This window comes from Microtus oregoni, unplaced genomic scaffold, assembly GCF_018167655.1.
Source record: "Microtus oregoni isolate MIOR12 unplaced genomic scaffold, Mior012 000019F_ref0000042, whole genome shotgun sequence".
Taxonomy (NCBI): Eukaryota; Metazoa; Chordata; class Mammalia; order Rodentia; family Cricetidae; genus Microtus; species Microtus oregoni.
The window spans coordinates 22,450,998-22,477,842 of NW_024543078.1; the positions used below are offsets into that span (position 1 = coordinate 22,450,998).

The 26,845-nt window shown below is 40.9% G+C and overlaps 1 protein-coding gene across 2 annotated transcripts in view; it reads left to right on the forward strand.

Annotated features, from left to right (window-relative positions):
* Actr2 (actin related protein 2) overlaps window positions 1-24,939 on the forward strand; it is a 48,458-nt gene extending 23,519 nt beyond the window's left edge. For both annotated transcript variants that reach the window (XM_041669161.1, XM_041669162.1), the window contains 5 exons: window positions 5,343-5,479; window positions 5,969-6,118; window positions 9,516-9,661; window positions 16,244-16,376; window positions 22,368-24,939. In XM_041669161.1, the coding sequence (XP_041525095.1) occupies window positions 5,343-5,479; window positions 5,969-6,118; window positions 9,516-9,661; window positions 16,244-16,376; window positions 22,368-22,538 (737 nt within the window). In that variant the 3' untranslated portion in view covers window positions 22,539-24,939. The remainder of the gene's footprint in view (window positions 1-5,342; window positions 5,480-5,968; window positions 6,119-9,515; window positions 9,662-16,243; window positions 16,377-22,367) is intronic.
* Window positions 24,940-26,845: the final 1,906 nt, after the last annotated feature.

Here is a 26,845-nt window from a genome sequence, read left to right on the forward strand (position 1 = left end):
TATCTTTCTCATTCTACGCTTCCTCTTTAGAGACAGGTTCCCTCTTTAGTTGACCTGGAATTCACTGATTGATGAGGATGACTGGATCTTCCAATCTCCTTCCCGGTGCTACTACACAGGTGTTGCTACTACACCTGTTGTTTTATGTGGGTGCTGGGGTCCAGACGCTAGTCCTTTTGCTTGTATAACAAGCACTTTGCCTAGCTACCTGTAGTGAGAGCTGCAGGCAGGCCTGCTTTTCGTCCCACCAGGCTCCCGCATGGCTAGCGCTACACCCGAAATAACAACACACAAATTGTATTCTTTTAAACACTGCTTGGCCTGCTAGCCTTGAATTCACAGAGGTCCACCTGCCTCCGCCTCCCAAGTGCTGGGACGAAAGGCACGGAAATTATTTTTTAAAGCTGTATTTATTTACCTGTTGTAATATGTCTTGTGTTCTATTTGATATAGAAAATGTGTCTAACAATTAGATAAAGTTTCCTTGCTCTTAAGGTGGTTGATTACAATCTAGCTGCACTTTTTCATTGGAAAGAAGAAATCTGTCAAGTGAAAGAAAGTATTTTCCTGGATAAGTCTGCATTTGGATAGTTTTGCTTTTTGAAAATTTGTTTATGTGCATGAGCATGTGTGGCCACAGCACTTGTGTGGTGTTAAGCTGGCAACTCGGAGGAGTCGGTTCTGTCTTCCTCTCTACTGTGAGAGTCCCAGGGATCAAACTCAGGTCGTCAGGTTTGGCGGCAAGCACTTGACATCTGAGCCATACTGTAGGCCTATACTCCATTTCTTCCTCCTTCCCTTCTTCCACACACATTTCATTCTAAAGTGTGACTTTAGAGGGACTGGAGAGAGTTAGTAAATAAGAACACTGGTTGACCTCCCAGAGGGTTTGAGTTCAATTCCCAGCATACAGGAGACTGGGTACTCTCTTCTGATGTCTATGGGCACTGTACTCGTGTGCACACATATATACCTGCAAACACACACAAATACATGCTAAAAAAAATTTTAACAAGAACAACAAACAATACTATCATTCAAACCTGCAGGAGGTTTTTAAATAAGAAGTGACCTGGTATTTTAGGAAGATATGTCTCTTTTCTTAGTCCAGTCTGAGTGGATAGAAGAGATTGAAATAGGGAAATCTCAGGTTGAAGTATGAGTAGTCAGAGAAGACACAGACGAAAGGGCAGGAATTGAAAAGACAGACAACCCAGTGATGAAAGGGTATAGCACTGCTAAGAGTCCTTGCTTTGTTGTTTTGTTTTGCTTTTTTCCAGTAGAAAGTCTTTGGGGCTAGAGAGATAGCACAGCAGGTAAATGCCAGCTTCTCAAGCCTGGGGACCTGAATTCAGGATCCCAACACCCACGTAAAGGCCGTGTGCAGCAGCACATGCCTGTGATTCCAGCGCCAGGAAGGTCAAGCAAGACAGGAGGATTCTGGGGGCTTGCTGGCCAAGTAGTCTGTACCGATCAGTGAGTCTGGGTCAGTAAGAGATCCAATTTCCTCAGATACCAACACCCATGTACCAAACAAACCACATATTCCTGTAACTCCAGTTCTGATGGATGTGGAGACAAGAGATTGCTGGGTTTGCAGGCTTCCAAATTACCAGAGAAAACGCCAGCCCTGGACCCTTCCTCAAAGGAGTAGGCGGGGGAGGGAGGAGGATACCTGGTACCCACAAATACATAGATACACACAGAAATTTAGCAAGTAAATACCTTTGAAAATTTAGTAAGGTAGCGAGCAATTGAGGAATACAGCCATATCAACCCCCTGTCCTCTGCAGGTACATACATACCAAAACAATATCTTGGAAAGATCAGGATAGCAGTATAGTGGTTTTATCAATCTGTCACATTAATCAGGGAAAAACAAGTTATATCAGCTTAAAAATGGGACTGTTTATAAATTTATTCATTTGTCAAAGATAAACAGATATGACAGTGCATGCATATTTATATAATAAGGTGAGAGTAAGCATCTTTACAGTGCTTGATGCATCCATAGGCAAATGGATGTGTATTATACGTAAATGATATGTAATAAGAAAGAAAAGGGGCAAAATAAAGAACAGCTTAGCCGGGTGGTGGTGACGCACACCTCCCAAATACTGGGAGGCAGAGGCAGGCAGTGGCTAGCCTAATCTACAGAATGAGTTCTATGATAGCCAGGACTACACAGAGAAATCCTGTCTCAAAAAACAAACAAACCAAAAAAAAAAAAAAACCGAAAGAAAGAGAAGGGTAGAGAGATCATTCAAAGATGAGGAAATAATAAAAGCAAATTATAGATAATGTATATTCAGGGAAAAAGACAAAAATGAGTTATAAAGGGCTGGTGAAGAAGCTTGCCAGAGTTTTTGTTTGTTTGTTTTGTTTTGTTTTGTTTTGTTTTTGAGAGTATCTGACTGTCCTGGAACTTGCTCTGTAGATCAGGCTGGCCTCTAACTCACAGAGACCTGCCTGCCTCTGCTTCCCAAGTGCTGGATTAAAGGCGTGCACCAGCACGATCTGAATTTTGATCCCCTGAGCTGTACATAAAGATGAAAAGAAGAATATTTTTCTATAAAATTGTCTTCTGCATACATGTACAATATTAATATGTAAGACTTTTTTGTGTGTGAGTTTTTAAAAGTTCTGTTTTTCTCGTTTTTTAAATAGTGTTTCATGCAACCCAGGCTGGTCTTCAGCTTCCAGTATAAGCCAGGATGACTTAGAATACTGCTACATTATTTTTAGTCAGGATCTCATTGTCTAGCCTTGGCTAGTCTAGATTTTGCTGTGTAGACAAGGCTGGTCTCATTTGCATCTGTCTCTGAAGTGCTGCATTAGTACCACACTCAGCCTGACCTGGACCTTCACATCCTTGTCTTCCCAGTGTGCCCAACCAGAAAAGCTTTCTTTCCCTCAGAATTGACTCTTGGGTTTTTTCAAACATTTTTTTTTTCCTTTCTAAAAATTTTATTATTGTAGCCTGGAGAGATGACTCCGTGATTAAGAGTACTTGCTACTCTTCCAAAGGAGCTGAGTTCAATTCCAAGCACTCATGTTAAGTGGCTCACAATTGCCTATAAATTCGTAGTAATATGAGCGTTGGGTGCTGTTCTGTTGTATTAGGAGCGGCGGGGCTGCGTCCCCAGCACCCCGGCTGCCTGGCTAGCTTATGCCCGAAATAACAACACACAAACTGTATTCATTTAATCACTGCTTGGCCCATTTCTATCTAGCCTCTTCTAGGCTAATTCTCACATATTAATTTAGCCCATTTCTAATCATCTGTGTAGTGCCCCTAGGTGCGCTTACCGGGAAGATTCTAGCCTCAGGAGAGCTGTGGAGTCTGAGCTCACTTCCTCTTCCTCCCAGCGTTCTGTTCTGTTTACTCCTCCCACCTATCTTCTAACCAATGAGGGCCAAGCAGTTTCTTTTTATTTAACTAATGACCTTCCTCCATCATATAACTACAGCTTCAGGCACTTTAATGTCCTTTTGTGGCTATGGCAAGCACGTGCATGCGCACACACATACACAAATAATATAAAAGTAAATATTTTACTAAAAATTATTAGTGTTTGTGTGTGGGTGGTGGTGGTGATAATAATGCCATGCATGTGTTTAGAGGTCAGAGGACAACTTTGCGGAGTTGGTGATTTTCTCCTATCTTTACATGGGGTTCATAGATTGAGCTTAGGTCACCAGGCTTGCTTTGCAAAGTGTTTTATTGTCTTGCCAACTTCTGTTCCAACTTTTCAGTTGTAGAGGCCAGACGTTGTGCACACCTGTCATTCCAGTGTATAGCCCATTGCTCAGGCTGCTGGGGCAGGATGGTAATGATTTCTTGACTAGGGTGAGACTGCCTTAATAACAACAAAAGTAAAATAAATCTTTTCGGTGGCAATCAGGAAACACAGCAGCAGCTTCCTTCCCTTTTTGTGTGATGGGATATGTGTGTGTGGGGGCGGTGATGACAGGGTTTCTCTGTGTAGTCCTGGTTGTTCTGGAACTTGCGGTGTAGACCAGGCTTACCTTGAACTCAGAGATCCACCTGCCCCTGCCTCTCAAATACTGGGATTAGGGTGTGTGCCACCATTGCCCAGCTTCCTTGCTCTTTTTTTATTGTTGTTATTGTTGCTGTTGCTTATGGGCTTTTGGCTACAACCTACCAGGCCTTACAGGTTCTAGGCTCCCACTCTGTTGCTGTACTACACCTCAGTGATGCTTTTCTTCTGTCGTAGGTTTAGTTGTGGTCATTCTTGATTGGGCTCCGTAACTGAGCTGGTACTTTGCCTAACCAAGAATGACCGATGTAGTGATGTAGTATTTCTATGTATTAGACATTTCCTCAAGATTGGTGTTTGCCTGTGCAGCTCTGGCCGGCTGGGGAACTCTCCAGTCATCCTGTAAGTGAGCAGTGAGGATAGGTGTAGTTCTCAGTTGGTGCTGGCTTTTACTTTCCTTTGGTGACTTTTGTTTTTAACGTTTATGAGATGACCTCTCACCTCGTAGTCCATACTGGCTTTGTTTTCTTTATTTTTAGGTTTTTGAGATACATGACCTAGAAATTTTAGTCTATCACAAGTTTCCTGAGAGCTCGATTTTGAATATGAGCTACCAGGCCTGATGATTTTAGCAGATTTATTTAAACCATCTTGTAACTTGGTATAAGAATCACTTTCCACAATTTCCATAAATTATTCGTTATACTTTAGAAAATTTCACTTTAAGGGGCTTTGATTAGGTTGAAAAGAAAACTGTAGCAGGGTCTTTCTTCCCAAGTTCTTAAAGCAGCCCGTGATTGAACTAGAAACTCTACAGGGAAAACACCAGGGCAAGATGACCATGGATAATGGCACTTACCACTGAGCCTGACAACCTGAGTTGGATTCCCTTGGCCCCAAATGGTGAAAGGGGAGAACCCATCCCCATAAATTGTCCTCTGACCTCACATGTGCTGTGGCGTACATGTGTCCTCTTTTCCACATGTGTACCCCATACAAAGAAAAATGTAAAGAAAGGAAATCATTGAGGAACAGACGCTTCCATCTGTGATTAGAAACTGTGCTGAAGCAAGCGTAGTTGTGCAGGCGGCACTAGGGCAGAGGCAGGTGGATCTTTGTGAGTTCAAGGCCAGCCTGGTCTACATAGTTTTGTGATAGGCAGAGCTACATAAAGAGACCCTGTCTTGAAAAAAACAAAACAAAAAAAAAAAAAAAGGAAAGAAAGGAAAGGAGTACTCACTAATTACTTGATTTTCCTTGGGTGGCATCTCTGCTATATTTGAGATTTTCTGGCTTTGATTTTTCTGAATTGACTCTAAAAACCTTCTGGTTCTTGTGCAGGTTTATTGACTGGTGTAGTGGTGGACTCTGGAGATGGTGTAACTCATATTTGCCCAGTGTATGAAGGCTTTTCTCTCCCTCACCTTACAAGAAGGCTGGATATTGCTGGGAGGGATATTACTAGGTATCTTATCAAGGTAAGTGCAAGGAAATTATAAAAGCTCATTTTCTTTTTAAGTTTGTTTACTGACTTACACAAAAATCAGTGTCTAAAACATTTAAGTGCTGGAGAGCTGGCTTGCCAATCGAGAGCACATGCTTGTCTTGTGGAGAAACAGTTCTCTTGGCCTTTCTACCGCTGTACCTCCAGCTCTGTGGAATCTAATGCCTTCCTCTGGACCTTTCAGGCACCAGTATTTGCATGCACATACCCACACACAGACATATAATACGCATAATTTAAAATAATAAAAAATTTAAAATATTCATGTACAGCGTTTCTAGCATCACCCAGGATGTCATTATTGACCTTGATAGAGATTCCAGGGATGGAGCTCAGGCAGAGACAGCGAGTGCCTTTTACCTGCCCAAACATCTTAGTAGCCAACAAGGGTTTAATTTTTTACAGTGGAACTTACTTGCATGGATTATTAATTTGCTGGGTTTTTTGTTTGTTTTAATGGCAGCTGCTGCTGTTGCGAGGATATGCCTTCAACCATTCTGCTGATTTTGAGACAGTTCGCATGATTAAAGAAAAACTGTGTTATGTGGGTTACAATATTGAGCAAGAGCAGAAGCTGGCCTTAGAGACCACAGTGTTAGTAGAGTCCTATACAGTAAGTATCCTGTGTGAAGTACATCTGTGGGCTGAAAAGGGGTATCTCTGTTTATTAGCATCACTTAGAGGTTGGGTTTGTTTGGTTTTTGTTTTGTTGTGTTTGCTGGACATCAAACCGAGGGCCTTGTATGTACCCAGCAGATTAGTCTCTGCCTTCTGAGTTTGTGGTTTGGATTTGTGTAATATGTTTTCCTGACTTCAATATCTCCTGCTACATTAAGATTTCATGATATAATTCTTGAAGACACCATGTATTGAGAATTAAAACAAGAATTAAATTAGAATGTAATTAGAAATGGAAGTATTAGTTGAGATTCTAGCATCTTCAGAATATCATTTCTCAACATGTTTTGTGCAGTGTTATTTGTCTGGGTGCTACTTACGAGTTACACAAAATAGAATAAGTTATAAATGTCAAATAAGTTGTGGAGATAATTATTATCTCATTGCTGTGTGACTCCCAGGCCCTTTGATGTGCCAATATATATGCAGTTGTGAAAATTTAGTATGCCTGTTTCTCAGATTCTTGGGTTTTTGAGACCAAGTCTTACTATGTAGTACAAGGTCCTCCTTCCTCTGCCTCCCACATGGTGGGATTGCGATTATGCATTCCCCATATGAACCTCAAAATTTTGTAGCACGTCATGGAGCTGATAATCTGAGAAACATATCTTGGACTTTTTTTTTTTTTTTGGTTTTTCGAGACAGGGTTTCTCTGTGGTTTTGGAGCCTGTCCTGGAACTAGTTCTTGTCGACCAGGCTGGTCTCACAGAGATCTACCTGCCTCTGCCTCCCAAGTGCTGGGATTAAAGGCGTGCGCCGCCACCACCACCCGGCATCTTGGACATATTCATGCCTTGGTTTTTCTCAGACAGGTTCTCACTGAAACCCAGCTGGGCTGGAATCCAGGCTGCTTTCAGACTTACTTTGAAACCCATTACATTTGCACATATTTTGTGAATAGTGCCAACATGGATCCCAGAGTTCAACACTTGCTCTGCTGGGCATAGTGGCACATATACTTGGAATACTGTCTGAGGCGAGAGCACCCATAAGTAATGAGGCCCGCCTGATAAGGCCTCCCAAAAAATCCAGAATAGCTGGGTATAGTGATGCCTTTAATCACAGTACATACACCCAAGGGTACATAGTGAGACCCTGTCTCAAAAGACATAAAAGGGAGATGGGGTAGGGATATTGTTAGAAACCAGTGGTGGTAGCACATGCCTTTAATTCCAGTTCTTGGGGGAGAGGGGAGCAGAGGCAGGACGATCTCTTTGAGTTTGAAGCCAGCCTAGTCTACATATTAAGTTCCAGGCCATCCAGGGTTACATATAGAGACCTCCTCCCCAAAAGATACCATTCTAAACATACAACAAAACCTACCTTATAATTTCTGATAACCTCCAGGTTTGCCCTGATAGTTTCATCCCAAAACCTTTCCTGGAAGATTTTCTAGAGATCCTAATTTTCAGTCTTAATTTTTTGGAAGGAACTAGTATAAGTTAAACAGTGAGAGAACTAACAATGTAAGACATGGCTTATGTTGGACACAAGAGTCATCAGTGAATTAGTTTGAGGTCAGCCTGGACTAAAAGTAAGACCATGTTAACACCATCTCCACCTCCTCCAACATCTCCCAAAAACCAAAAGCCAGACATGGTGGTGTGCCCATATGTAACTTGAGTAATTGTGAAATGGGGCTGAAGTATCAGTGAGTGTGAGGTCCACCTGTGCCTATAGTTTAGCCTCAGACTCCCAATAAAAGTCAGGCAGAGTGGTGCCCACCTATAAATAATCTCAGCACTTGGGAGGTAGAGACAGAAAGGTAGGGATACATGGGTCATCTGGGCTACGTGAGATCCTGACTCGGGGGGGTGAGGTGTGGAAACAAAATATGTCTTATTCCTTCCTTCCTTAAACAGTTGGAGATAGCTTTGAAAAATATATTCAAGTGCACAGCCGGGCAGTGGTGATGCACGCCTTTGATCTCAGCACTCAGGGAGGCAGAGGCAGGCAGATCTCTGTGAGTTTGAGGCCAGCCTGATCTACAAAGTGAGTTCCAGGACACCCAAAGCTACACAGAGAAACCCTGTCTCTAAAAATAAGCAAACAATAAAAATAAATAAATTTAAATAAAAGGGGTGGCTGGAGCAATGGCTCAGTGGTTAAGAGCGCTGACTACTCTTCCAGAGAACCATGGTTCAGTTTCCAACACCCATATGGCAGCTCACAACTGTCTGTAACTCCAAGATCTGAGACCCTCACACAGATGTATATGCAGGCAAAAAAATAAAAATAAATAAATTTTAAAAATAAGCAAACAAACCAATACAAACTAAATGAGTAAATGGAAAGAAGCAAGTTTGGGCAAATGTAGGCTAGAATAAGATGTAAGAAATTCAATGTTGAGGGCTGGAGAAAAAACTCAGAGGTTAAGAGCACTGTCTGCTCTTCCAGATGTCCTGAGTTTAATTCCCAGCAACCACATGGTGGCTCATAACCATCTATAATTTGATGCCCTCTTATGGGATGCAGGCATACATTCAGACAGAACACTATATATATATATATATATATATATATATATATATATATATTTTTTTTTTTTTTAAAATAAGAAAATGCAGCTGGGTACATCAGGGAATGCTTGTAGTCCTAGCTAAGGCTAAAGCAGAAAGGTTGCTAGAGTCTAGTTTGTTTGTTTGTTTTGTCTTTTGAAAAATTTTTTTTTCAAGATTTAGTTTTATATATAGTGCTGTTTTGTCTGTGTGAGGGCACCATATTCCCTGGAACTGGAGTTACAGACAGCTGTGAGCTGCCATGTGGGTGCTGGGAATTGAACCTGGGTTCTCTGGAAGAGCAACCAGTGCTCTTAACCACTGAGCCATCTCCCCAGTCCCCATGCCCAACTTCTTAAACTTTTTTGTTTGTTTGTTTTTATTGAAATTATTTGGTGGTAAAATGCTACTTGCACCACATACTATTGAAAGAAAATTACTACAAGTGCTCGATGTCAGCTTTTTATTTAAAAAAATCTTCTTAAAATCATAGTTGTGTTGAAATAAGACAGCTTGCATTAGCTTTTCAAGGAATAATCAGAATGTGCTGGCTAGTCAGCACATTTGGATGTCATACATGTATGCATTGGTCGCTTCTCAAAGAATTTTCTAGTTGGCAGCATTTGTACCATTAAAAAAAAATAGATGGAGTAAGGTGTTAATGAGAGCATCATCTGAGATACTTTGTTTTACCCAAGAAACATTTTAGGAAAATTTATTGCTTTTAATAATTTTGGTTACAGAATAGATGTATTTAAAAGAATCACTGTTATGGAGACTGCTGGGAAGTTGTGGGGCTTTGCTGACTAGCACTGGGTTATTTTCTGTTTCTAGCTCCCGGATGGACGCATTATTAAAGTTGGAGGAGAAAGATTTGAAGCACCGGAAGCTTTATTTCAGCCTCACTTGATCAATGTTGAGGGGGTTGGTGTTGCAGAATTACTCTTTAATACAATCCAGGCAGCTGACATCGATACCAGGTACAGTAGACAGCATTTCCCCGCCATTTATAAGAAGTGCGTGGGCCACAGATATAACCCAGCAGTAAGAGCACTTGCTTCTCTTCCAGAGGACCTGAGTTCATGCATACATATGACACACGCACACACACACACACACCTCAACATGGTTCAAAATAAGAATACAGTTTTTTTTTTTAAAGAAAGAAATGTAATGTAATTTGAATGAACAAATTGTCTGACCTCATTGTGTTTTTAGGAGAGGTTATTTTGTTTTTAAACTTTAAATATTATATTACATTGTTTATTTGTGTCTACACATATGTATGGTACATACATGGCCTGCACATGCCATGGTACGTGGGTGGATCTTGGTTCCCTTCTATCAACGTGGGTCCCAGGGACCAAGCTCATCAGACTTGGCCGCCCACGTTGTTAGAACTGAACCATCTCTCTACCCCTCACTGTGTGTTTTTTTTTTGTTTTTTTTTTTTTTAGTTTTTCGAGACAGGGTTTCTCTCTGGTTTTGGAGCCTGTCCTGGAACTAGTTCTTGTAGACCAGGCTGGTCTCGAACTCAGAGATCCACCTGCCTCTGCCTCCCGAGTGCTGGGATTAAAAGTCATGCACCACCACCGCCCAGCCTCTTCACTGTGTTTTAAAGACATATTTTTTTCTATTTTATGTTCATGAGTGTTTGTCTACATGCATGGTTGTGTACCGTGTGCATACGTCGTGTCCATGGAGGTCAGAAAATGGCAAACTAGAGCTACAGATGTTTGTAAGCTACTGTGTGGGTCCTGGGAACCAAAATCAGGTCCTCTACAAGGACAAGTGCTTTTAACTGCTGAGCCGCCTCTCCAGACCCCACTTTAAACTTAGTGTTTTGAAACAGTTTAAAATCTACAGAAAAGTGGCAAGTGTGCCCTTTCTATAATTTTACTCTTTTGCTAATATTAATATTATATTTATTTGCTGTGTTAATTGTATTTTTGGGGACCATTTGAAAACAGACTGAATATATAAATTCTCTTTAGCAGTTTGTATTCCTGAGAAAAGATACACTTATGTAGTTGAATATGTCATACAAGAGATTTATAATTGATGTACATAGCATCATATCTCAGTTTCATACAGTGTCCCTGTAGTGTTTTTTGTACAGTTGTCTTCTGTCTGAAGGATCAAGGGTAGACTCATGCATATTTAATCATGGCTCTCCATTGCTTGTTTTCTGATGCAGTTCACGGTATTGACATCTTTGCAAAGTCGGGCTAGTTATTTTAGATTTTTTTTTTAAATTTGGGCTTTTATATTTTCTCATTCAGGCATGCATTTCTGATTAGAATACTCTGTATATGGTGTGTCCTAAGGGTATCAACATCCAGAAGTGATGTTTGTTATTGGTGATATAAATGCTCTTACTGAAGCATTACTTGAAGTTTACTGTTTCCTCTGATGGTCTATTTCTCTTTTCCTAGTTAAAAACTTGTGGGGGGGGAAAAACACATTGAAACTGTATGAACGGGGCTGGAGCGATGCTTCAGAGGTTAAGAGCACTGACTGCACTTCCAGAGGCCCTAAGTTCAATTCCTAGCAACCACATGGTGACTCATAACCATCTATAGTGATGATACCTGGTGCCCTCTCCTGGCGGCAGGTATACATGCAGCAGAACAGAGTATATGTAATAAAACACCTTCAGAAAAAAAAAAACTCTATGAACATCCCACTCTGCTCTGTCCCTTTAGTGTCCCTGGACGACCCATCCTGCTCCTCTAGAGTCATTGATAATCTGTCCCTTTCCTCAGCACACTCTGCCCCTAACATCCATTGTTAGCCTTGCCTAAATTCATTTTTATTACCAGTTACTATTTTACCCTAGTACATATCTACTTTTTGGATTTAGTTACAGTACTTGACCAGCATATATGAAACCCTGGGTTTGATGCACAGCACTGCATGAATTTTATTGCATTTTTATTTCCTTTAGTCTACATGTGTGTGGGTTGGGGGTGCCATGGCACATTCTTGGAAGTCAGAGAATAACTTTTGGAAGTTGTTTTTTACCTTTCCCCACTGAGCCATCTCACCCAACCTTTAAATTTATGTATTTGTTTAGTTTTCTTTTTTGGACAGGGTCTCATTGTGTAGCCCTGAAAATAGGCTGGCCTTGAACTCAAAGAGACCCTCCTGCCTCTGCCACCATGCCAGCTTAAATTTATTTTTTTTTAATTGACGAAAGTTCTGTTTATGGTATGTGTGATATGAGGTCTTGAATGTACATTTTTAATTAAGTTAATATTTATTGTATATACAACTTTTGTGATGATCACACTTAAAATCCAGTACTTTTGCATATATAATATATTTTGAAATAGAATCTGTGTGTTGTGTGATAGGGCTCCTATCTAACCAAAGTTGCATTTCTTTGATCAACATCTCGCTTCAGTCACCAGGTCATCGTCCCTGGTAACCATCATTGTACTCTGATACTGAATTCGACTTTTGAGATTCCATGTAAATAGGACCCTGTAGTATTTGCCTTTCTCTGCCTGACGTTATTTAACATAATTTCTTCCAGGCCTATTTACATTGCTACAAATTACAAGATTTCCTTTTTAAAGGGAGAATTACATTCCATTGTATATACCAAATATTTTTTTAATATTTACTTATTTATTCATTTATTATGTGTACAATACAATATTCTGTCTGTGTGTATGCCTGCAGGCCAGAAAAGGGCACCAGACCTCATTACAGATGGTTGTGAGCCACCATGTGGTTGCTGGGAATTGAACTCAGGACCTTTGGAAGAGCAGGCAATGCTCTTAACCGCTGAGCCATCTCTCCAGCCCCCCAAATATTTTTTTAAATATTCATTTATTATTATGTATACAATATTCTGCCTGCACACCAGAAGATGGCACCAGATCTCACTATAGATGGTTGTGAGCCTCCATGTGGTTTCTGGGAATTGGACTCAGAACTTCTAGAAGAGCAGCCAGTGCTTTTAACCTTTGAGCCATCTTGTCAGCACCCCCAAATATCTTTTTTATTTATTCATCCATAATAGTAACTCAGGTTGATTCCATGACCTGACCATTGTGAACAAAATTGCATGAATGTGGGCGTTCAGGCATCTTCTCAGCATGCTGATTTCCAGTCTTTGAGACATGTGTTTACTGCTAGGTTGCTGAATCATTTGATAGTTCTGTCTTTAGTTTTCAGGAGAGTTTCAATACTGTTCTCTGTAATGGTGATTTTAGTTTATATTAGAGCTCCTTAAACTTTTCACTTATGATACACCCTGTGTTAGTGAGGGTGTTAGTGAGAACTTATAGAACGAATCTATTTACAGGAGGGGATTTACTAGAATGGCTTACAGGCTGTGTTCTAGCTAATCCAACAATGGCTGCCTTCCAGTTCAAAAATCCAGTGCCTGTTTAGTCCACGATGTCTCAGCTGGTCTTCAGTATACCCTGGAATCCTGAAGAAGTAGGCTCTAATGCCAGTGAAGAAATGGGCTTGCTAGTGAGGAGAGAGCAAGAGGCAAAGAGTAAAGCACCCTTCTTCCATGCCCTTACGTAGACTTCCAGCAGGTGTGGCCTAGACCAAAGTTGTGTGTTCTCACCTCAAGATCTGGATTAGAAATGGGTCTTCCCTCTTAAATTTAAGCAAAAGCCCCTCACAGGTGTGCTCTGTCGTTTTTGAATTTTAGTTAATTCCAGATAAAGTCAAGTTGACAACCAAGAATAGCCATCATATCCCCGCTTTTTTGGAGGAAGGAGCTGAGAGAGTATTTCACTATGCAGCTTTGGATGGCCTGGAACTCATATGTAGACTAGGCTGGCCTTAAACTCAAACTCTACCTGCCTCTGCCTTCCAAGTGCTGGGTTTAAAGGCACATCCCACCATGCCTGGCTGTGGCTCTTTTTTGATTGAGAATTTTTTACATGATTCTCACAGTATGTAGGAATATAAGATAGTTACATAGGTAAAAATTTTCTGATAATGAATCATGAAGAAATTTTGTGTGTGTGTATTAGAATTGAAAACAAATTCCATACTAATCAAATGAATGAGCTTGTTTGTTTTTACCTAAAGAATTAAATCTTTTGGGGAGAGGTGACTCAGTGGTTAAGAGAATTTGCTACTCTTGTAGAGAAACAAGATTTGATTCCCTGGGGGCTCGAGAGATGGCTCAGAGGTTAAGAGCACTGACTGCTCTTCCAGAGGTCCTGAGTTCAATTCCCAGCACCCCACATGGTGGCTCACAACCATCTGTATTGATGTATGGTGCCCTCTTCTGGCCTTCAGGCATACATGGAGGCTGAACACTGTACATAATAAATAAATAAAAATCTTAAAAAAAAAAAAGATTTGATTCCCTGCACCCACATGGTGGCTCAAAGCAATATGTAACTCCAGCTTCAGAGGATCTGGTACCCTCTTCTGACCTCATCAGGCACCAGGCACACATGAAGTACACATACATATGTGCAGGAAAAATACTCATACATATAAAGTAAAAATAAATCTTTAAAAAAGAATTATATCTTAAGCTGAGTATGGTGTTCCACACTTGTTTAAGGCCAGCTATAGCTACACAGAGAGTCCTTCTTAGACTATGCGGGACCCTTTAGAGGGGGGGGGGGAGGAAGGAAGGAAAGATCAGTCGATCTTGGGCTAGCACTTGCCTTGTGTGTACAAGACCCCGAATTTGTTCTCCAGCATTGCCCCTACACATAACAAAATGCTCACACACACATCAAAAGAAGAAACCTTGACTGAATATTTGATACTGTAGGATGAAGAACACTGCCAGTGTTTTTTAACTGGCCAGAATTTTGATTATCTAATCAGTGATAACTGGATATGATGGTAGATGTCTTTAATCCCAGCACTTGCCAGGCTGAGGCAGACAGATCTCAATTTCGAGTCCAGAATGGCCTTCGTAGCAAGCTGGAGGCAGCCTAGGCTACATAGTGAGATCCTGTCTCATTAAAAACACAGCAGGGCTGAGGATGCGTCTCAGGTAGAGTGCTTACCTGTAGTGTGTGAGGACCAGCTTTAGTCCTCACTACTGTAAGAAACAACAGAATGGCAGAAATGTGTTTAAGCTGTTTCAGAAATTATTGGAGATTCTGGACTAATCTCCAGTCAGATTCACTTAATGATCTCCCCCTCCCCACCCCCACCCCCACACACAGAGTTTCTCTGTAGCTTTGAGGCCTGTTCTGGAACTCTGTAGACCAGGCTGGCCTTGAACTCACAGAGATCCTCCTACCTTTGCCTCTCAAGTGCTGGGATTAAAGTCATGCACCACCACCGCCAAGCAATGTTTTTTTTTTGTTTTTTTTTTTTTCAAATGAAACTCAAAAGTTAAAATTCATACATTGGGGTTATTTTCAATGATTTGGTTATTTTTACTTTCTGTGTGTTAGTGTTTTGCCTCCATGTATATCTGTGTGTGTGAAGGTGTTGGATCACCTGGGACTGGGATTCCAGACTATTATGAGCTGCCACGTGGGTGCTGGTAGTTGAACTCTGGTCCTTTGGAAAAATAGCTAGTGCTCCCAACCTATAAGCCATCTTTCTAGCCCCTAGCTTTATTTTTGGTTCTAGTTTTGTTTTTTTTTTTTTAAGACAGGTTTTCTCTGTGTAGCTCTGGCTGCCCTTGAACTCACTGTATAGACTGGACTGGCCTTGAACCTGGAGATGTATGCCTGCCTCTGCCTCTTGAGTGTGTGTTAAAGGTGTATACCACCTCTGCCCAACTAACATTGGTTTTTAAAGCCAAGTGTTCTAGCCCAATATAGCTAAAAAATATTCTGATTTTATACTTAATATACCAAGAAGTGATGATAGAAAAATAATCTTCGTTTTCTATATAGTTTTCCTAAGAACAGAAAGCTGTACATAACAATAAAAATGCATGGTTTTCTAACATATCATAGTCTTAAATTTGAGCCCAGGTGCTGCATGGCTTGGCTGTGTGTGTATTCCAAAGTAGTCGTGTGAGTTGAGAAGTTGTGGTGAAGTTGCATGAGGAAACACGGATGTGCATTGCCACGAACAAAACACCTTAGATTCATTGCATGTTTGCTTTTGAATTAAGTTTTGGTTTTTGAACTTTAGGGAACCTTTTACTGTTGTCAAGTTACGTGACCCTGGGTGGGTTGTAGCTCAGTTTAGAAGCTGTGTTTTGTTACAGTGGTTGTCTGTCAGTGTACAAGGCTTCCCTCTTCTGTACATTCTCCCTTCCTTCCCCAGTTTCTGTGAGTCACTGTTCTGGTGTGCAGTGATAGATAGCTCATGCCACTTAATTGACACGCCTGTGCTGATGGGGGATGTTGAGCTTTTTCCTCCCTCCATATGTCTACTAGGTATATCTTATTTTTGCTGTATCATTTGCGACAGCCTTATCTGGCAGAGATTTGAGCTTCTGATCTCCTTCCACCACCTCATAGTGTACCCTGTTGATGCGGTGCTGAGGGTGGAATACAGGCTTTGTGCTACTGGGCAAGTGCTCTGCTGAGCTGCATCCCTACCCCAACAATTTCAAACAAATGAATAAACTGTAAATACCCACTGTGTCTTCCTAGATCTGAATTTTACAAGCACATTGTGCTTTCTGGAGGCTCAACCATGTATCCTGGACTGCCATCGAGGTTGGAACGAGAGCTTAAACAGCTTTACTTAGAACGAGTTCTAAAAGGAGATGTGGAAAAACTTTCTGTAAGTATCTCCAGTAACTATTGCCATTGTTTAATAGTCTGTAAAGTAACTTATGGATCTTGACAACCACTAGATGGAGCAAGAAGTCTTGTAAATGGATTCCTATACAGTCAGCCTCTGCAAGACTTGAAGAGCCTCAAGAGAAATTGTCCATTTGTTGTATGTCTTGTCTCCCCTGTCATACTGTGTTCCCAGAATTACCACAGCTTTTGAAATGGACATTATTGGTAATTGTTGCCATTCACTAGAATACAATTGCTGGTGGTTCTTTGGCATGCCCTTTTTCCTAGCTTTGGACTGTGAAGTATACTGTCTGCAGTATGGGTGTAACCCAGGTCCTTTAACCATGGCTTAGTCTCTGGGTTTGTCTTAACTATCCATAGCTACCTATGTTAGATAATATTATCCATTTCTGAAAACTGTGTATAGAGACCCTGAAACTATAGTGCTTTCTAAGTATTTCACTCGCCTTTCTCATTTCATTGGATTATATAGAAAATTTAAAGATCCATCTCTGGTGACCATTTATTCTGCAAACTTTTGAGGAAAAGAGATTATAAAGCACTATATTCTGGTAAAACCCCACTGATATTGATTCTGCATACTCTGATCCCCTCCTGCCCCCCCCCACACACACACACATTTTCTCAGGTCTTCAGAGCTGTTGGACCCAGGACCACACACACACCAATAAGCAGTCTAGTACTAAGCCACACTGTAAGCCCATGAAGCATTTATTGAACTCCAGCACTGCACCAGAACTGATCTAGGCCATGGGAACAAAACAGTGGTAGACAATAAAAATTGCTGCTGTCAGTTTGAGTAACTTAGCACTAGTAATAATAAATGGCTGGGGTGGGGGTGGGAGATAGAACACGGTTGTTGTTGGTAAGGGGTGTGCTCCCTCATACTTACCAGAAAAGGCCTCTGAAATGCCTTTGGCTCATAGACCTGTGTCAGGTTAGGGCTGAGCATTTCTAGTCGAGAGTAGTACAGAGGGTCTGAGTTGGGAGGAATGTCTGTGTGAATGGAACAGAGTAAACAGGAGGTGAGAGATGAGGTCAGAAAACCAGCAAGCAGGACACGTCAGCTATGGTAAAGATGAGGGATCCTGAGGGTTCTGAATAGAAAAATGATAGAATCTGACTCACCCCTTAACAGTCCAGAAGCCCAGTTTGGACTAGGAGGGTTCAGACAGAAAGCCATGAGAGAGAAAGAGCTGGTAGAGGTTAAATTAGTGGTTAAAATGGTTGTCATAGAGAGTGGGGAAATAGACAGCATGAAAGACGTGCGCCATCACTGCCTGGCATGTTGAGCTGTTTGAAAAAACAGGTTCAGGTGATTACCTGAGTTGGTATTTTGCCAGGTGAATGAATGTAAGGAGGAGAGAAAAAAGTCATCAATGATAATGTAAAGAAACAAGGGGAGAGGGCTGGAGAGATGGCTCAGTGGTTAAGAGCGTATGTTGCTCTTGCAGAAAAGCCAGGTTCAGTTCACAACTATCCATAACTCAAGCTGTAGGGGATCCAGTGTCCCCTTCTGACTGCCTCGAGCACCAGGCATGTACGCATAAATGCATACAGCCAAAACTCATACATACAAAATAATTTTCTTTTTCAGTTTAGAAGGAAATGGAGACACTAGGCAGTAGTGGTGCCTGCCTTTAATCCCACCATTTGGGAGGCAAAGACGGGAGAATGTTCAGATTCGAGGCCAGCCTGGTCTACATAATAAGTTCCAGGACAGCCAGGACTACACAGAGAAACTGTATCTCAAGCCTATTCACATCTTTATCCCACAAGGAAAGAAATGGAGGCTAGGACTTGTGAGGTGCATCAGTGCTTGAATTCACAAGCCTGGTGACCGGAATTAGATTCCTGGAATCAACACCTGCTAGTAGGAAAGAATTGACTCCCAAAAGTTGTATATATACTTACAACACATAGTAACAGCTAAAGGAGAACAGAAGATAGAGGGGATGTGTGCGTGTGTCAGTGAAGAATAGGGACGAGAAGAAACAGCTGGAGATGTCTGGGGATCTAGAGAGACTGAAGGAGGAGTGGTGGAGTTGGGGGCAGAGGCGGGTAGTAGAAGTCGCAGTTAAGGAAGGCTGCTGAAAGCCCTCCTGGGTGAGAGCACAGCTTGGGAAGCAGTGTCTTCTCTGAGAGCCTCGTGAGCTCCCCAGAGCCCTTAGACGTTTCCTTGAAGGTGCTGGAAAGATTAAAAGCAGGTGCTATTGCAGAGGACCAGCACACCCATAGGCTTTTAAGAACTGCCTATAACTCCCGCTCCAGGTACTGCAGTCAGATAGATATACATACCCACATGCAGATACACACATAGATATAATAATAATTAATTTTAAAAATTTCAGCAAAACAGAGCCAGGCCCATTTGTTCACATATTCATTATTGTTCACATTATTCATTGTCAAACATTATAACTATCTTACAGCTTCACGGAGGTCTTTGTAGTCAGAGACATGAAAAGCCCCAAGCATTTACTCTGACCCTTATGAAAACATTTGCAAGTTAGTGGTACACATAGGAGTATGTGATGGGAGGATACTGAGTGTAAGGTCAGCCCAGAGTCTATAGCTAGACTCTGTCTTTGGGGGTGGAGGGGAGTGGTAACTAACCTTTTAAAAAATTGAGAGGAAAAAAAAGGTAGCCTGGTGGTTATATGCGCCTTATTCCCAGAAGTTGGAAGGCCAGTCTGGTCTACAAAGCAAGTTCTAGGACAGCTTAGAGCTGTTACACAGAGAAACCCCGGGGGGCAGGGGAAATAAATAAAACAGAATGGTTTTCAGACTTAACTGAAACACTATTGTTTCCCATGGCATAAATACCTACATTTTATATATGTGACAGAAACAATTTAGAACTCATGGTTCCATTGTCTCTTGTAGAATTTGTGACTCTAGAAACTGACAGTCTTTCATGATTGGTATGGAAAGAAACAGCTAGAGGTCTGTAGATGTCTAGGAGTCTAGCATTATTTATTATGTGTATGGGTGTTTGCCTACATGTATGTCTGTGGTGCCTGTGGAGGCCAGAACAGGGTCTCAGATGCCCTGGAGTTATAGATGGTTGTTAGCCACCTTGTAGGTGCTGTTGTTGGGAATTGAACCCATGTCCTCTGGAAGAATAGTCAGTGCTTTTGCTAAGCCTCAGATTCAAATATAGTTCTGATTATTTTTTCAACATATAAACTATTTCTGTGTAATGGTAGTTTCCTCTGAGCATCTTAGACTCCAGAAGTTGAGTCAACTGGGAAATGGGGAGTTTGAAGACTGAGTTGGTTCAATAGTTTTTCTTTCTGAATTCTGGGTTAGAAAAACTTGTTTTTGTTTTTTTTCAGTTAGAAGATTTTTGTTTCACAGTATCACAAGCAAATAATAGCAGTATATTTAGTATAAACATAAATCACCAACACTGTGTCCTTTTATAAGGTGTCATCAGGTATTTTTAGAATTAACTTTTAAAGTGTTGGATGGCCCATGTACCATCTTTGAGCTTTGGGGTAGAAGGCTCACTCCTTTCCCACAGTTTCTATGGTAGTCAGTCAGGGGTCAGTCAGGAATGTGTGCTAAGGACGGGCCAGTGCTTGTCTGTCTTCTCCCTAGTGGGTTGAGAAACAGTGCCCACTTGTCAGGCTGGAGCTGATACACTGCACACTCCAGAGGTGGCCTGGACAAGAAGTCCCATAGACCTGCAGCTTCACTAGTAAACTTAACATTTCAGTTAACATTTTAAATAACCTTGCAGAGGTAAAGTCCAGAAACTAGTTCCCTTTTTCTTTTCTTTTTTTTTTAAATATTTATTTATTTATTATGTATACAGTGTTAGTTTCCATGTCTGCCTACAGGTCAGAAGAGGGCACCAGATCTCATTATAGATGGCTGTGAGCCACCATGTGTTTGCTGGGAATTGATCTCAGGACCTCTGGAAGAACAGTCAGCATTCTTACCCTCTGAGCCATCTCTCCAGCTCCTAGTTCCCTTTTTCTTAAAAATAAATTTTTTGAATTTCAACACTCATACAGTCATGATTGTTAGTACACGGTGAGTTAAAAATAATAAGTGCAAACCTTAAGTGCCAAGAGTTTTCTCTTTAGGGACTCCAGGGACAGAGACTGGTTTTTGTCCTATTATGTTCTTAGAAATCTTCCCAAGTTTATAAAAGACTAGTAAGCTGCGCTTCTCCCTAGGTGGTACCAAGTAATGAAAACTTAATCTCTTCCATTTTCTGAAGATTTAAGAGCCTTCCCAAACAGAAATCCCAGACAAGCCCCGACCTTGTTGGGAGTTAGATAACACATCTGTTCTCATCTCCCATAGGCTGGGAACTTCCCATCTTCTCCATCTCATTGGTTTAAGATACACAGCCTTATCTAATGAATAATTTGGCGCTTAAGACTTCCCATTTTTTGTGATCATGGACTCAGTCACATATGTACCTGCATAGGACTTTCAGAGTTTTGACACAGCAGGTACCCACCCAGCTGACTAAGGGAGGGACCTCCTGCATGTCTGTAACTCTGTAACTCTGGTGATCTTTAAGTGTGCCTCATATTGGAAGTACATCATAGCAGACAGGTGTAGTGTGCATGTCTTTTTTTTTTTTTTTTTTTTTCGAGATAGGGTTTCTCTGTAGCTTTTGGTTCCTGTCCTGGAACTAGCTCTTGTAGACCAGGCTGGCCTTGAACTCACCCGGCTGTGTGCAAGTCTTTAAACCAACACTTGGGAGGCAGAATCTGTGAGTTTGAAACCAGCCTGGTGAATTCCAGGGCAGTCAGAGCTATATGGTGAGGCCCTGTCTCAAAAACAAACCAAAAAGAAAAAAGGAAATGGACCATAGCATTCTATTACAAACCTATCTGGCCTTATTGTTTTGAGTGCATTTTACTTGAATTTAAAACAATAGAATCTGAGTTTTGCATATTAGAAAGGAGCTGGAAGGTCTGGGGTGGATCTCAGTGGTAGACCACATGCCCTGGTGTGAATGAAGCCTTGACTTCAGTCCTGTATCAGGGCTACTCTTGCTGTGATAAACCACCATGGCCAAAAGCAGCTTGGAGAGGAGTTTATTTGGCTCACACACCGTGAATCACAGTCTGTTGAGTGAAGCCAAGTCAGGAACTCAAACTGAGCAGAAACCTGGAGGTAGGAACTCATGCAGAGGCTATGGAGGAGTGCTGCTTATTGAGTTGTTTATCCTGGGGTTTTGTTTTTGTTTTGTTGATTTTTCAAGACAGGGTTTCTGTGTGTAATAGCTGTGGCTTTCCTAGAACTCATTCTGTAGACCGGGCTGGCCTTCAACTCACAGAGATCCACCCGCCTCTGCCTCCCAGTTGCTGGAATTAAAAGCCTGCCTGTGCCACTACCTTCCAGCCATCATCCTGTTTTTTTCTTATAGAACACAGGACCATTAGCTCAAGGGTACTCCACACACAGTGGTCTGCCCTGCCCCATATCAATTATTAATTAAGAAATTGCCCTACAGGTTTGCCTACAGCCAGGTATTATGGAGGCATTTTCTCACTAGAGGCTCTTCCTCTCAGATAGCTTTAGCTTGTGTCAGGTTGACTTAGCCACCTCCCAAGCCCCAGCCCCACCCCTGACAATCCCCAATGCCAGACCAGTCAGTTCAGTTTTACTGTGTTGCACTGAACTAGAGTCATGGTGACTCAATTTGACCTGGAAGAAGACTGCTCAGGCAAACTGGTTATGGTCTTGCTTCTGGTTCTTGGGCTATGAGTACAGTGATTGGTTGTCACGATTTATTTAATTTGGGTAACAGGTGTGAATTAGGATTCTTGTCTCTAATCATGAACTTGGGAGGAATTACTAAATGTTTCTGTGTCTGAGGAGACAGACCCGGCTGTTGTCCTGTGTAGACTGCTGAGAGATTCAAGGATACACATGCAGAAGTCTTCCTGAAATGGAGCATTGTGCACACATGATCTCATTACTCTCTTTTCTCCTTCAGAAATTTAAGATACGAATTGAAGATCCACCCCGCAGAAAGCACATGGTGTTCCTGGGTGGTGCAGTCCTGGCCGACATCATGAAGGACAAAGACAACTTTTGGATGACTCGACAAGAGTACCAAGAAAAGGGTGTGCGTGTGCTGGAGAAGCTCGGTGTTACTGTTCGATAAATGCCAGGCTTGTTCCCATCCTGCCTCTAATGCATTCTTTTTCTGGTTTTTTTTTTTCCTTTCTTTTTGATTTTTTTTCTTTATTGCCAGTCTTTGAACTCATTCAACTCCAGGACTGAAAGAAGTCTCTCTGTCCCCTTTGACTGGAAAGGTCAAGTTTATTCTCTGTCTTGGAGAAGAATTTGTTAATGTGGATAAATCTGGTTGTTTAATGCAACCACTCCTCTATCAGCATCACCCGCGGGCAGAGGGTCTCTGCTGCTTTCTTCCTTTCTAAGTAGGCATTTCGCTCTTTCCTGTAGGCTTCATATTTTTCCTTTATTGCTTTAATGCTGCTAGTTTTAGTTTTAGCACTCTAGGTGGTGTGTCTTTATTAGCATAAGAGAATACTTTCACATGAGCTTTTACATATTCTGGGTGGGGGTGGTAAGGGATGGGTGGGCAGCCCTGAGTCCTTCGGGGCATTTCTTCTGTAGTGTTAGTTTTCAGCAGCCAGCTGCTGCCACCTTGTCCTGTTAACATCTTCACTTTGTGAGTGCCCTGAAGCCTACGTCTTCGGGAATAGTAAGCTCAGAACTAAGGTGTTTGGGTAGGTTTTGTGTAGTGGAACAATTGGGTGGTCTTCCTGGTGTGGCTTTGAGGATTTCTGCTTCTGGGTATGAGATGAACCTCAGTTACAGCACTCTGACTTGGTAAGCTTCTTCTTTTGGTCTGCCTGGAACTGTTTCCATATGGTAGAAAAAGCAAGCTTAGTGTTTCGTTGCCATGAAGCTTAGGAATTAATTCCTTATCTCACCTGGGAGTTTATTTCCTAAACTATCAGAGAGAAAGTAATATTTTAAACAAGATGCTTTTGCTGAGTCAAATTACAGATAGAGCGTTCCTAAGGGCTGGTGTTTTCTAAATGCTGTTGTTTATTTTGAAAGCATTGAGGTGATGATGCTTAGTACCATTCTTGAAAGTTGTACTTTTATGTGCCCATCAGTGCTTCTTGACTAAAACAGCTACATCGTACACACAGCTACTGGCAGTGGGTTATAATTGTTGTATTAACAGAAACAGTGGGACTTGTTGCCAGTTTGGTTTTGTTTTTTAACGAGACCTGGAACTAAAATTTTAGCAACAACAATAGAAAATTTACCGGGAGTCAACTATGTTTGTACTGAAAACTAATCATGATTGCTACTTCCCAGCCGTCTTTTGTTCTTGAGATTGTGGATATGTTTGCAGACTTGTCAGAAAATCCTGTTTATAAGTCCTGTTAGTATTGTTTGTTATCTCAAAAAATATCAGATAGTACCTAGAAGTGAGTGAGGTCTTTCTAACATTGAAAAATGAAATAAGATGTTGTATCACAATGAATACAAAAATCATGATTCTGAGAGAAATATTTTCCTTCATTTCAAAATATTTTTTGCTAATGATAAATTTGGAAGAATGACTTTTTTCCTTTTTCCTTTCTTTTTGGATGCTTAAAATCAGAATTTTTAGTGGATTTTTTGAGATAACTTTAAAATTAGTTTATATAAAATCAGCAGCAAAAGGAAGTTAGTCTTAATTATGCAGCTTCTGTGATATTAAGTATTTTTGCCTATTTTACCTCAATTTGAACAAATAGGAGATGTCTGTGTGCATGCTGGACATGCTCAGTACACAACCACCTGCCAGTGCCGGCTGGTCGGTGTTGGGTGCATGACTCAGAGTCCTAAGCCTTCCTAAATCATGTTATCAGATACCCTATCTTGGAAGTCCTGGGCCCATTCCAGGACACCTACTGTGTATAGGACTGGTACCAGTGACTATTGAGTGCAGAAAAATGGTTAATTCTTGGCTTTGAGCATGGTTTTAAATACAGGGGTAGAAAACAAGAAAGAATGGGGTAGAATCCTAAACAAAACCTGAAAGAGCATTATCATTTGTACCTTGAATGTAGAATTTGTTTTTATTTCATAATTCTGCTAGCAAACATGACTGTTAAAAATGATGTATTTATATATGTAATAATTTAGAAATTCCATTTTATAGTTTTCCTATTCTAAGGTGAAATAATGAATTTAATAATCTGGGAGTTGGGACATTCTATTGGAGGTGTCAGGTTTGAGTCCTTCAAAAACTAAAAAAAAAAATCTGTTTTTTAAAGGATCTGATTTTTAGCTCTTGAAACCCATTGTCGCTTAGAATTCCAATGCTAAAGTTCCTTTTTTATTTTTGAATTAAAATTACCAATGCCTTGAGGGATTTCTTAGAAAATGTGGTATTGGATGTTAACTTCACAGTTCTGAGCACTGTTAGTGTCTATCTGGCAAGTATTTGAGAGATCAATGGAAAGCTAAATATTCTAAATTTAACACGAATATACTTCTTTTTGATTAAGAAAATAAAATCAGATTTTTCAAAGTAATTTGAATTTTGTCTTTGTTTTTCCTTTTCTCTTTAATTTTTTTTATTTGTACTTTCAGCTTTGCTGTGCCTGATGGGTTTAGAACTCTAAAGCAGTTAGTCCAAGGTCATTCACTTTTCCCAACCTTTGCTGTTGTTTGTCTGTCTGTTTTATCTTATTTGGGGCAGAGGCTGAGACAGAGTGTTATAGCCCAGGCAAACCTGGAACTTGGGTGTAGCCACGGAGGACTTGAACTCTTGATTCTCCTGCCTCTTCCAAGTGCTAGGATTATAGATGTGCACCATGATGCCCAGCTCTGGTTCAGTGTTGATCATTGACAAAACTCATTATTTTTAGTGAAGTCTTTATTTACATAATTTTGTTTTATGAGGCAGGGTTTCTTTATGTAGTTCCAGCTGCCCTAGAACTGGCTGTGCAGGTCAGGCTGCTCTGCCTGCCTTTGCCTCTACCTGTAGAGTACAGGAATTACAGTTATGTACCACCACTCCCAGCCCTTCTAGTAGGGATTTTAGAGGATGGATTAGAGCTACATTAGAATTTGTTCTGTTTTATTTTTTTTGTAAGAGACTGTTAATTTCCCAAGAGATTGCAGGGTACTTTTACAGAATCAATTCTAGATAGACTTTATGTAACATGACTCTAATGACATTGTAGCTGATCTGTGTGAAGATTTTTAGGTATATTGTTTTGTTTTAAACTCTTTCCTTTATTTTCATTTTATATGTATGAGTATTTTATTTGTATGTATGTGTGCACACCATGTTTGTGTGTAGTGCCCTTGGAGGCCAGGAGAGGATATTAGATTTCCTTGGAGCTAGAGTTATAAGTGTTTGTGAGCCACAGTGTAGGTGCTGGGAATTCAACCTTGATTTTCTGAACTTGAATTGTCTCTTGCACTGATAGATTGTTTTTGACAAAATCATCAAAGCAAGAGGAAAACTAATAATTAAATGGCCTATTCTTGAGCCTACATTGGCCTTGAGCATGAGGGCTAGGGAATTGGTATCAGTGTTTTTGTCTCTCTTATAAACTGTATGCTCAAAATTCATTATCCTTTCGTGACCAGAGTCCATTAGGATATCCCGAGTGTTGTGTCTGGTGCCTTATCCCGTGTCTTGAGTTGCTAGAATGATGTGGTATCTCTTGTCCCTAGATGATAGAGAAAGAATATTCCTGCCGTTTTGTAGTGTTTGCTGTTGGTGGAGTGAATGCCTTTGTACTCATTTTTTTTCTCCACCCATATACTTTGCTGTACAATTTAGTTTATTAACTGTTGCTAATTTTAATTAATTTATTTTTAAGACAAGGTCTCTTGTTTTAGTGTTCTATTGCTGTGAAGGGACACCATGACCAAGGTAACTCTTATAAAAGAAAGCATTTAATCGGGAGTTTGCTTAGTTTCAGAGGGTTAGTCCCTGAGCATCATGGTGGGAAGCATGACGGGAGGCAGGCATGCAGCTGAGAGCTTATACCCTGATTCACAGACAGGCAGAGAAAAACAGCCTGGCATGGGCTTTTGAAACTTCACAGCCTACCCCAAGTCACATACCTTCAACAAGGACACACCTCCTCGTCCTTCCCAACAATACCACTAACTGGGGACTAAGCATTCAAATATATGAGTCTGTGCGGCCCATTCTCATTCAGATCATCAAATTCTACTCTCTACTCCCTTAGGCTTATAGCAGTGTCATAATACAAAATTCATTCAGTCCAACTTAAAAAGTCACCATAGTCTATAACCGTCTCAACACTGTTTTAAAGTCCAAACGTATCTTCTAAGACTCAAAGCAGTCTTGTAATTATAAGCCTCTATAAAATCAAAAATCAGATCACGGGCTGGAGAGATGGCTCAGTGGTTAAGAGCATTGCCTGCTCTTCCAAAGGTCCTGAGCTCAATTCCCAG